At 41.3% G+C, this 12,871-nt stretch overlaps 1 protein-coding gene across 1 annotated transcript in view; it reads left to right on the forward strand.

Annotated features, from left to right (window-relative positions):
- SLC23A2 (solute carrier family 23 member 2) overlaps positions 1-12,871 on the forward strand; it is a 105,228-nt gene that overhangs the window by 61,533 nt on the left and 30,824 nt on the right. The window contains exons 5-7 of the mRNA XM_063139372.1: positions 1,588-1,704; positions 4,280-4,437; positions 9,623-9,711. Coding sequence (XP_062995442.1) covers positions 1,588-1,704; positions 4,280-4,437; positions 9,623-9,711 — 364 coding nt within the window. The remainder of the gene's footprint in view (positions 1-1,587; positions 1,705-4,279; positions 4,438-9,622; positions 9,712-12,871) is intronic.

Here is a 12,871-nt window from a genome sequence, read left to right on the forward strand (position 1 = left end):
AAGAACATCTATAAGAACTTTGAACTAAGAACCAGTGCCATATATCATTATCCTTTCTTTCTGCTTCTTTTTCTTTGTCCCTCTTCAAATGATGGTTGTATCACTGCCAGTGGAGCTCACCGTAGATAAGTAGCCATCCAATACTCTGCAGTGCATGTAGCAGTTGCCTGTTCTGATTATTTACCCTTCCCTTTCTAGCATGCATTGGAATAAAGATGAGCAGCTTCAGCACTGAGAGGATGGAGCATGTGTCATGAACTTTGTTATATTAATTGTTGAACTTAACATTTCCTTATTATTCATATGAACCTTGTAGTTGCTAAAACTACAATTGATTCAACTCAGTGTTCTTGGCTTTGGAAAAAGTTTCTCTTAAATGTATAAGACCTCAGTAAATCCTTGAAAAATGTATGGCCTTGATTGTTATGATTAGAGAAAAACAATGCATTTGGGCTGCATTTCATATGAAGTTACCATCTATAGAATCAGGCCATAAGTCTGTCGAGCTCAGTATTGTCTACACTATTGACCAGCAGTGGTTCTCCACGGTTTCAGGCAGGAGTCTTTCCCAGTTCTACCTGAAGATAACAGGGATTGAACCTAGGACCTTGTGCCCTTCCCCTCTTCATTTTCTTCTATTTGGTCCTTAAACCATGATACTTCCAAACGTTAATGAAATCTAGAGACTTTATTTTTAAGGTAGGAATCTTCAGATATTTCCCCCCCCCCCCCCCGGAAGTGCCTCTAAAGCATAGTGGCTGGGTTCATACAACATGATAACCCACCATGGTTTACTGTGTCGTCTAAACGAGGCATGTTTTCCACAGGGTGGGTTATTGTAGGTTCTGTCTGAACTCAGTGTGTATTCTGCAGGGTGGTTTATTTTTCTTGAACAAGCCACCTTGAGAACCCATGGCTTGTTGTTGGGTTATTCAGGATGGTTAAGAAGCCACACTGCATGATTAATTAGCAACCCTGTGGAAAATGCACTGTGTTCAGACAACCCACTCTGTAGAAAACATGCTGCATTGATAACTCACAGTTCAACAACAGCCAACCTTTGATTCCCATTTTATCTTCTATGACTTTTGATATAACCCGTATTTGAATTAGTGTAAACTACAATTCAGCTGTATGTATTGAAAAAAATACATCCATTTTAATAAGGTGTAGCACTATCATAAATTGTACAATCTGAACCTCTTTTACAAGTCTTTATTTTTATTTTTTAAAAATTATCCCTTACTGACTGGTATGTGGTTTGTTAATGTTAACCTCCTTGTTTGTGTAAACCAATAGGTCATCTTAATCTTGCTTTTGGCATAATGTACTGTAGTTATATCACAAGAAGGGAATAATGATCTTATATGAAAAGGCAGGAAGTTGCGTATATGAAAGAGACTGTGTGCTTTTGTGGTGGACTAAAGGTAAATGGTTTTATTATGTGTATTGATACTGCTTTGAAACAGGATACAGATCTTATTAAAGGTGCCCTGGTTACCACATCACAGTTCATGTATTTGTTCCATTTTTCTGTAATGTTAAATGAGTACCAATTTATTTTTACCTTGATTTTGTTTTTGACAGAGTTCTCTGGCAGAGACACTTGACAGCAGTGGAAGCTCAGATGCACAAAGAACGGACATGATATATACAATTGAGGATGTTCCTCCCTGGTACCTCTGCATATTCCTGGGGTTACAGGTACAGTTTATTCATTTGTTATTTATTGAATTCATGTATAAACTGTTTTTCCATCAAACATTTTCATCCTGACAGAAAATGACTTCCATATTACTCTTGGTAAGCAATATTTATAGTATTACTTTAAATATTGCTCAGCAGAAAAAAGTGCTAACTAATGAAGGCCCTGGCACAGGAATTAAAGATTGTAGGAACTGATGTTGGACTACATGCAGCCTTATCTTTTGTTCTACTTCTCTGATTTTAATTATTGAAGTTGGGAAGATGAGAAGCCAACTCTGTTTTCATGTTGCTTCAGTGTAGCCACAAAATATAGGTATATTTGTTTCTGGAGCACCTGAGTATAGTTGAGAGTTTGTACCTGCTACATAAATATGCATTAGTATTATTTCGTGTAGTTCATGGAGGAACTCCAGGTTACCAAAATATCCACAAGGCTGATATGTCCCATTGCTATTTATGATGCCCATTGGGCATGCGAACCATATCAGTGGATGATGCTGGGATTTTCAAGTCTGCACAACTTTGCAACCAAAATATCTTAGACGCAGAGGAGGCTCCACTATGAGGCAAAGTGAGGTGGTCACCTCAGGGTGCAAATTGAGAGCCACAAAGTAGGAAACAGACAGATCTGAAATAAGAACATAAGAAGAGCCCTGCTGGATCAGACCAAGGGTCCATCTAGTCCATCACTCTGTTCACACAGTGGCCAACCAACCATCGGCCAGGGAACAACAAAGCAGGACATGGTGCAACAGCACCCTCCCACCCATGTTCCCCAGCAACTGGTTCACACAGGTTTACTGCCTTGAATATTGGAGATAGCACACAGCCATGAAGGCTAGTAGCCATTGATAGCTTTCTCCTCCAGGAATTTATCCAACCTCCTTTTAAAGCCATCAGAATGGGTGGCCATCACTATATCTTGTGGTAGTGAGTTCCATAATTTAACTATGTGCTGTGTGAAAAAGTCCTTCCTCTTATTTGTCCTCCCACCAATCAGCTTCATGGGAGGACCCCGGGTTCTAGTATTTTGAGAGAGGGAGAAAAATGTCTCCCTATCCACATTCTCCACACTGTGCATAATTTCGTACACCTCTATCATGCCTTCCCTAGCCTCCTTTTTTCCAAGCTAAACAATCCCAGCTGATGTAACCTTCCCATGGACACAATCCGCAAGAATGTCCTCATGCACACCCCTGCTGAAATGAATGGATGCTTCGCAAGAACACAGTAAATTGCCCTGCCATGAAATCTTAAGAGGTGAAAAATGGTATATAAATGGCTTAAATAAATACATAGGCACACGTCCTCTGAGGCAGAGTAGTTCAAGAGAAAACCCACAGGCATTTCAAACTTTTTATACAGTGGGGACACTCAAAGCGTTACGAGCATGGGAAGCTGCCTTACAGCAAGCCAGAGCTTTGGTCCATCTAACCCAATATGGACTGACTGGCAAGCCTGTCAACCCTGCCAGAGATTTGAAATCCCTGCTGAAGATTGCGATCCTTCTGCATGCAGAACATGCACTCCATAACTGAGCTATGCCCACCCCACAACCCAGTGTCTACCATATCCACACCACGGAATAATTTTATTTACAAGAAGGATGTTTGGTAGTAAAATATAGTTTTGTTGTTTATTCGTTCAGTCGCTTCCGACTCTTCGTGACTTCATGGACCAGCCCACGCCAGAGCTTTCTGTCGGCCGTCGCCACCCCCAGCTCCCCCAAGGTTAAGTCCGTCACCTCCAGAATATCCTTCATCCATCTTGCCCTTGGTCGGCCCCTCTTCCTTTTGCCTTCCACTTTCCCTAGCATCAGCCTCTTCTCCAGGGTATCCTGTCTTCTCATTATGTGGCCAAAGTACTTCAGTTTTGCCTTTAATGCCATTCCCTCAAGTGAGCAGTCTGGCTTTATTTCCTGGAGTATGGACTGGTTGGATCTTCTTGCAGTCCACGGCACTCTCAGAATTTTCCTCCAACACCACAGTTCAAAAGCATCTATCTTCCTTCGCTCAGCTTTCCTTATGGTCCATCTGTAAAAAAATTTGCATACTGGCATTTCTTAACCCTTGACAGAAATCTGTCAGAATGGAGTTCTTTGACATTTAGGCATTGGTCATTCGGGGGAGTGGGGGTGCTTTTCATATGGTTGTAACTACTCGCTGTCTCAGTGTGTAAGCTTCTTCTATTTGTTTTGTGCCCTATTCTGGCACCAGCTCTGCTTCTGTCATGCTGGACAAGGTGTGTGGACACACAGTTAACTTCTGCTTCTAACAATGGTTTAAATTAGCTATCCTTTGATGTGTGTTATCAGGAACTTGCCCATATTCACATTTGATCATTTAAATCGAAATAATTTTCCCCATGAAAGGTTTTAGGATGGAGTATGAAGTATGGAAATTATGTGTTGATAAATAGGAGTTAATGGATGGTTGTTTAGAAGTAATTTAGCATGGTCAGTTTACATTGGGAATATATTGTACTAGAAAATAAGATCTTTGGCTAATAGTAATGGTATTAAAATGGATTAATATGTGCTGAGAGTAAAAAATATAATGTTTTGTATTTGCAGCACTACCTGACCTGTTTCAGTGGAACTATAGCGGTGCCCTTCTTGCTAGCAGATGCCATGTGTGTTGGATTTGACCAGTGGGCTACCAGCCAGCTGATTGGGACCATATTCTTTTGTGTTGGAATCACGACTTTGTTACAAACAACGTTTGGGTGCAGGTGAGTTTTTCGTTATCAGTTACCTTTCTGAAGGCAAATATCACCCTATCCCAGGCGACTTGCTATAACAACCTTCCCCAACGTGGTGCCTTCCAGATATGCTGGACTACAATTCCCATCAAACCCCCCCTCCAGGTCAGTGTGATTGAAGAAGGCTGTGCTGGTGGCCAGCGGTTTTTTAAAAATGCATTTGGAAAATGTTCACAAAACTAACTAGCGCATTAGAGCACATGTATTTATTTTATTATAATAATTTATATCCCGCCTTTCCACTTAGGGTAGTACTCAAGGCAGGTAACATTCAAGAACAATAAAACAATCATCAACAATTAAAACCATTAGAAAACCCCCCAGCATGCCAGATAATTAAAACATCAGAGCTTTAGTCTTCAGCCAGGTGAGGCCATTGGTGAGGCCGCCTCGCCCTCTCTTGACTCTAACTAGCAGGAGCTGTCTAAGCTCTCAGCCAAAGGTTTTTCCCCTCCCTGCTACCTGAGATCCTTCAACTGGAGATGCTGAGGATTGGAACCCTCTGCATGCAAAATATGTGCTCAGCCTCTGAGCTAGGCCCAATCTCCAACTGCCTACACATTTGTGTCACATCAGAAACAGATAACTTCTTCCCAAATTAAACATCTAGTTACCTGGAGGTGGAGTGGGTTTTTTTCGCTCACCATAGGCAACCAGGCAAGTGGATACTTACAAGCAATCTGTAAGCACCTTGAAAACAATTACTAGAAGCCAACATGGATTTGTCAGGAACAAATCCTGTCAGACTAATTTGATCTCATTTTTGATCGGGTAACCTCCCTTGTGGACTGTGGGAATGCTGTGGACGTCATATATCTTGACTTCAGCAAAGCTTTTGACTAAGTGCCCCATGATATTCTGATTAACAAACTAGCTAAAAGTGGGCTAGATGGAGCAACTATTAGGTGGATTCACAGTTGGCTACAGAATCGGACTCAAAGAGCGCTTATCAACGGTACCTTCTCAAACTGGGGGGAGGTAACGAGTGGGGTACCACAGGGCTCAGTCCTGAGCCCAGTGCTCTTCAACATTTTTATTAATGACTTGGATGAGGAGGTGCAGGGAACGCTTATCAAATTTGTAGATGACACAAAATTGTGTGGGATAGCTAATACCCTGGAAGACAGAAACAAACTTCAAAGTGATCTTGATAGGCTGGAGTGCTGGGCTGAAAACAACAGAATGAAATTTAATAGGGATAAACGCCAAGTTATACATTTAGGAAATAGAAACCAAATGCACAGTTACAAGATGGGGGATACTTGGCTCAGCAATACTACAAACGAGAAGGATCTTGGAATTGTTGTAGATCACAAGCTGAACATGAGCCAACAGTGTGATACGGCTGCAAAGAAGGCAAATGCTATTTTGGGCTGCATTAATAGAAGTATAGCTTCCAAATTGTGTGAGGTACTAGTTTCTCTCTATTCAGGGCTCCACACTTCAAGAAGGACGCAGACAAGCTGGAGCATGTTCAGAGGAAGGCAACCAAGATGATCAGGGGTCTGGAAACAAAGCCCTATGAAGAGAGACTGAAAGAACTGGGCATGTTTAGCCTGGAGAAGAGAAGATTGAGGGGAGACATGATAGCACTCTTCAAATACTTCAAAGGTTGTCACACAGAGGAGGGCCAGGATCTCTTCTCGATCCTCCCAGAGTGCAGGACACGGAATAACGGGCTCAAGTTAAAGGAAGCCAGATTCCGGCTGGACATCAGGAAAAACTTCCTGACTGTTAGAGTAGTACGACCATGGAACCAGTTACCTAGGGAGGTCGTTGGCTCTCCCACACTAGAGGCCTTCAAGAGGCAGCTGGACAACCATCTGTCAGGGATGCTTTAGGGTGGATTCCTGCATTGAGCAGGGGGTTGGACTCGATGGCCTTGTAGGCCCCTTCCAACTCTGCTATTCTATGATTCTATGATTCTATGAAGTGGATACTTACAAGTAAATAGGACACATCATTTTATGGGTCATCTTGTGATTTGTGCCATTCCAAACTATATATATTTAAACACATACACCCTCCCAAAATCATCTTCATTGTATTAGGGAACGATGGGCAGAATCCAACGGGCACTTACATCTCCACCAATTCCATAGGTCTCACCAATTCCTGTCTGCAAGCGGGAAGATTTAGCGCTTCTCCGCAACTGGAAACAAGTGAAAATGAGCATTTTCACTCATTTCTGTAACCAGGCACGTCAGCAGAGCTTGCATAAGAGACCTCCACCGACCCGCTGCCCCAATCAAGAAAGACTTGCTTCAGGGCTTTCTCCAGGATGCGTTAAATCACTGTTGTGCAAACAGTGGGTCCCACTCACCCAACAGAATCAGTGGAACCCATTGCTTGCGCATCCAAATCAGCAGGGCACAAGAGCATCTACAGAGGCATAAGTGCACCATTGTATTCTGCCCTATGTTCCAATCGTAATCAAAATACAAATGGTTTTTAACATTCCTTAAATGTTTTTAAAATTGAAGTTTGTACCTAAGTTGCATTGTTCCGTACTTGAGAATAAACGTTAAAAACAGTCAGCTTTTCATCTTTGTCGAAGAGCCAAAGTATGGTAAACATTCAGACTTTCTCTTCATCCTAAATGGAACAAAAGTGAAAAACAGTGTGTGGGGAAATCGTACTAAACCTTGTTATCTATTTCCTTAGTTCCAGATCTTTCAAGTAATGTTAAATCTTGGAATCTTTCCCTCAAAAGCAAAGTATTCAGCATATTTAGCCATGAAACAATATTGGGTGGAGGATAACTGCTCAGTAGGGTAAAGAAGCCAAGCCTGTTTAAACAAATCAGTGAAAAGAATTCTCCTGAAAAAGAAAGAAAGAACCCCAAGCCTTGTGCGATACCCTTTCAGGTTTCCTAAATTAATGTTTATCTAGTTTTGCTTCAAATGATATGCTGAAAGAAGCCAATTGCAATCTTTTATATCTTTTAGAAAATATGCTTTTGTCCTTTACTTTCTCATAAAATGCCGAGGAAGTTCTGCTTTTTCTTTCATGAAATGTGGAAGTATTGTCACTCGGCTGGAATTTCTAGAAAGGAGAGGATGTTTATTACTCCTCGCAGATTGGCCAAGGCAGCTTTTTATTCTGTTCTTCTCTCTGTTAACAGCCCTGCCCTGCCCTGCCCTGCAATTAAGACTTCCTTGATCAGAGAGAGAGGCCAAAGTCCGTAGAAGTCATGTATAAACATCTTCATACAGTTGAAAGCGAGAAGAAAGCTCTGCTATTCTTCTCCTTGCAAAAAATCAGTGCTAAGCATAGTTCTAGTTAACCCTTTTAGTTAAGTTTTAAGTCCTCATTTCAAACTTCGCAATCCGAGTAAACATTAAGCATGGTTAGCATGGAAGTGTCCAACAGTCTCAGACCAGATCTACACCAAGCAGGATATGACAGTATGAAAGTGGTATGAAAGCAGTAGGAGGTAGGAGCTACACTACTGCTTTATAAAGTGCACCGACAATCCCTGATCAGGCTGATCCAGGTTGTTGTGAATGTTTCTGAGAGATTATTGTGACTGAACTCTTTGGGGGGTGGGGGGAGAATTGCAGCCTGGTATTTCTAAGGTGCTCTGAAGAAATTTATGAACCGTAGAAAAATAGGCATGCAGTTGTGTAATGCCAGCCTTGAGCATTGCAAACAGTGAGCTCATGTACTAAACTCAATTTATTTGAACTGTGTTTAAACATGGACTGGTGTGTATTTTTCCCCACACAGAAGAAAATTCCGATCTGGAAATCAAACACTGGATGATTTAATTTTTGAAGAATGTATTTAATTGCATATATTTAATTAGGGGCTTTTTGAAAGGGTAATGAGAGAGAGGAGGAGCACCTTTGCCCGGGGCACAACATGGCAGCCAACAAATCCCCATGATATTGAGTCATCCACTCAAGAGTCCTCTTTTGCTTTGGCTAAGCACCAAGTGTTTTGGTCATCTTAGAAATCTGATTTTAGTGTTTTCCAGCAAATTTATTTTTATTTATTATTTATTTATTACATTTCTATACCGCCCAATAGCCAGAGCTCTCTGGGCGGTTCACAAAAATTAAGCAAAGCCACTGGACTGGCTTTATCCATATGATAGATACAGGTGGGTGGTCATGTGAGTTTCTCTTCTAAAGCTGATGTGCCAGCTTACCTCTTGTGCAAACTTGTTTATGTAGCGTACATAAATAATGCAATGATCTCCTGCCAAAGTAGTTTATATATTACATATTTCGCATGACAGAGATTAAGATGTGGTCACAACACCTGCACACGGTCACTAATACATTGTGCTCTGAGGCAGAGCATCCTCAGCTATGTCTGCTATGAGCCTCTCAGAGTTTAAAGATGAAAGAAATGTTATGGGGAGGATTTTAACCTTTAAAAAACAACGACAACCAAAAACTAGTGGAATAAAGTTATGCTTTATTACATCAATGAGATGTCCACACTGCTGGGGGAGTTACTGAGTGCCTTTCTGTGGACCCTTGTTGAAGAAGATGCCACATGTAGGAGGGAGTTCACGTCACTTCTAAGACTGCGAAGAGAAGAAGAGCCCAACTAGATCAGACCAAAGGTCCCTCTAGTCTAGCATCCTGCTCCTCATAGGACCCAGTGGCTGGATCTGAAAATGAGGTGATCTTGAAGTTATGCAGAGCCTAGGCATTTAGGATTTTTCTGGATTAAAACCACTTCTTCGAATTGTGTCCAAAAATCAATAGACCCTGTCCCTGATATTGTGGAAAGTTTTATTATTAAACAATTTATGCTGCTTTCCAGAAAAAAAAAGCTTTCAGAGCAGATTATATTAAAAGTAACATTATTTGTCTATCTCATTTAACTTCACATGATACTATTAGAGAGGTAGGTCATTAATATTCTCATTTTACTCTTGGGCTAATGTTGTTATATTGTGATTAGGACTTGTACAAAATGACCAAGGTAGTCCACTGATTAGCTGGACTGCGAATCCTTCACTCCCTCCCTTCACTAGCATTTTTAACACAGTTTCTTGTTACCTGGTCAAACAAATACTTTACTTATCGAAGAAGTAAAGGGGCCTCTTGTTACTCTTAGAAAGATTTACTGGCAAGTTCAGACACTGATGCAGAAGTTCAAGCTGTTGACTTTTTTCTTTTCTTTTCGCTTCCCGCAGGTTACCTTTGTTCCAAGCCAGCGCTTTTGCATTCTTGGCTCCTGCCAGAGCTATTCTCTCCTTGGATAAATGGGAATGCAATAACACCGGTAAGCAAAAGTCCTTTCCATCTGACTCATTCGGTTCATTCAGAGTGAGAGCTAAAAGTTATGTTAGTCTGATGATTTTATTTAAAAAGCAGCCACGGTGTTGAACTTCCAAAATAGTCAGAACCTGGTGGCAAAATCTGCTACCTGCCTCCCAGGGATTTGTGGAGGAGCCCTGGGAGGGGTGGACTATTAGGGTTTGCCCAATAAATGCCCAACACTGAGCTTCAGCAAAGGTTGCCAGGCTGTTTGGCATGCCAGCATTGGCTGGACACCAGCAGGTGGGCAAGGGGAAGAGGAGTGCTAGGAAGTGGTAACTTATTATGTGAAGATTTGCCCAACATGTTTCAACCAGAAGATTTAGTGGGTGTTTTTAATTGTTTAACTGCTGTGCCAGAATTTGTCTCATTTTGGTATCCCTTTTAACTAAAGAAGAAGAAGTAAGCCTACCAATGGTTGCTGTATGGCTTGTAGATCCTCTAGGTTCAGAGCCAGTGGCTGGGGAGCAACAGTAGGTGCCTTCCTGCCCTGGCCCCTCCTTATGGGCTTCCAGAAGGCATCTGATTGGCTGCTGTGGGAAACAGGATGAAGGGATTTTGATCTGATCCATCCAGCATCTGATCATGTTACGTTCACAGAAGTATATTTCTTGAAATAGTTGTTTGAAATAGCTGTAATAACAAAATAGAGCACAATGGCCCAATTCACATATAATGGTAAACTGCTCAGGGGTGGGCAGCTTCCATAGTTCCAGGAGCCATTTTAACCCCTGGGCCTACAACATGGGACACCACCAGCAAGGCACCATGCAATGCCTTGGAGGTGGGGGGGGGGAGCCAGAATTGCTGGTCTGCTGCTGAAATTCGGCAACAGACCACTTCATAGTAGCACAGAGTACTGCAATTGTTACATTTATCTTGCATGCAAGCTAAATTTAACCTTTTTGGTAGCAGTTATGGAGCGTCCAAATGGCCAAATTTCACTTGCAAAGAAGCAAATTTTCGCCATTTGGGTGCTCTACAAATACCATTTTTTCATGAACAAAAAAAATCTTTCAATGGGGCGGGGGTGTTGCAATGTGTTGCATACCCCTGGTTTAGCATTTGAGAATGAGCCACAGCGAGCTTTGGGCTTTCATGCTTCACCTCCCTTCCCCCTCCCCTCTCCTCCTGTGAGAAGGCATTTGAAATCTTCTGTTTTAGATTAACCACAGTTTAGTGTTACATTCAAATTGTAAACTGTGGTTAATCTTAAATATACTTAATGGAAACAAGCCAACTTCATAAACTATTATTTGAAGTTGGCTTTTTTCCACTAACCGTAGTTAAAACTAACAATGATTAGTTTGTCCAATTTCAGACATCACAACAAGCTGCGGCTAATCTAAAATAGAAGCAAAAGTTTCTGAACTCCTCACAGCTGTGCCAGAGGAGGAGGAGGAGGGGGTAGTGCACAAATGAAAAATCATTGTTTAGTGGTGTGTGCAAACACAGCCATAAAGACTCTTTGATCCTAGTTCCGTTGCTGAAAATCAATCTTTGATCATTTCCGGCTTGTTTCTCCAACATTTTTCCAAGTGAGAGAGACTTTTATTGTTACCTGCTAGCCACAATGTCTTGAATACATTTGCACAGTTTTACGTAACTGGAACTTGATAGACTTATTTATCTATCTATAACGGAAGCAAATAGGAAGGATCAGAGAAACACCTTAATAGGGGAACAAATTTATTTATTTATTTATATACTGCATTTCTATGCCGCCCAATAGCCAAAGCTCTCTGGGTGGTTCATATAAAACAGCACAAAAGAGCTTTTGGAAATAATTAGCAGGTTTGAACGAGTAGAGGCCAGGGCCAAATCAGTTATTTAAATAGACAGATTGATCAAGCCCTGATGACTCAAGGCATCTTGCTGTAGGTTGCTTTGAATCATCCTTGGACTCAGAATATGAGTCAGGTTCCCAGGAAAGCCCAAACAAATATAAAAGAAGATTGTGTGGAAACCGTTCTTGTGATGATGGCTTATAATTAGGTCAAAGTGCATTTGAGTTCTTACGTTGCCCTTCAAACAACTACTCTCTGAGAAAAGCCATCAGTGCTCCAATTTTGCTGTTGGAAATTAAGGCTGAGAGATGCATGACCATGTTCAGCTCTATAAGGCTATGGCTGAGCTGTGATTTGAGCAGGGGTTGCACATGCAATTTGGTGGCTGCACATACCTCACAAGCACCACCATCTCACCATGACTTAAATAACCCACGGTGGGCTTATCGTGTTGTGCAAACAGTCTCCACTGTCTCATGTGGTTGTTTTAGGTTTTTTAAATAATCAATGGCTACAAATATTTTTTAAATACACAACCTGTAAAACATATAAAGAACGTATTCTCCCTTATGAGCCTGCCCGTGCTTTGAGAACTTCTGGAGAAGCCCTTCTTTCAGTCCCACCATCTTCACAGGCGCACTTGGTGGGACCATGGGAGAGGGCCTTCTCGGTGGCTGCTCCGGTGCTCTGGAACTCTCTTCCCGGGGAAGCTAGGCTGGCTCCCTCCTTCATGGGCTTTTGGAAGCAGGCTAAAACTTTTTTGTTCCAGCAGGCCTTTGGAGAATAATCTGGCCCTCCATCTAGGTTAATGTCTTATAATTTTGTTGCGTATTTTAAACGTTTATGGTTTTGTATGTTTTAAACTTTGTAAGGCCGCCTTGAGGCCCAGCATTGGGCAAAAGGCGAGATACAAATAAATATAATAATAATACAACTTAAGATCATTATTTAAAGTGATGAATGTTCGTATCAAGTAAATACAGTTGATATTACAGGAAATGCTTTGTAAAACTGAGTTATTTCAAAAGGAAATCTTCAGCTGCAAGGAAGATTTGTATATTGAGTAACTTTCTAATTCAGAAATATTAATGCCTGGGAGTGTGTTACACCTATTTTCCTGCTTAACTTCATGCATAGTCAAGAGACATGAGATGATATTTTACTCAGTATAGATCCTAGTTGCTTCACAGTGCTCTCCACCCTCTGTCCCAAATGTGTAACAATAAAACGGCAAAAGCTTTCAAATTCAAAGCAAGTGTGAAACTATGGGAAAGACATACTTTTAATACTTGCATGACTTAAACTTCCCGGTTATGGTATCTATTTTGTTCCTTTTGT

Source organism: Elgaria multicarinata, chromosome 12, assembly GCF_023053635.1.
Source record: "Elgaria multicarinata webbii isolate HBS135686 ecotype San Diego chromosome 12, rElgMul1.1.pri, whole genome shotgun sequence".
Classification (NCBI taxonomy): domain Eukaryota; kingdom Metazoa; phylum Chordata; class Lepidosauria; order Squamata; family Anguidae; genus Elgaria; species Elgaria multicarinata.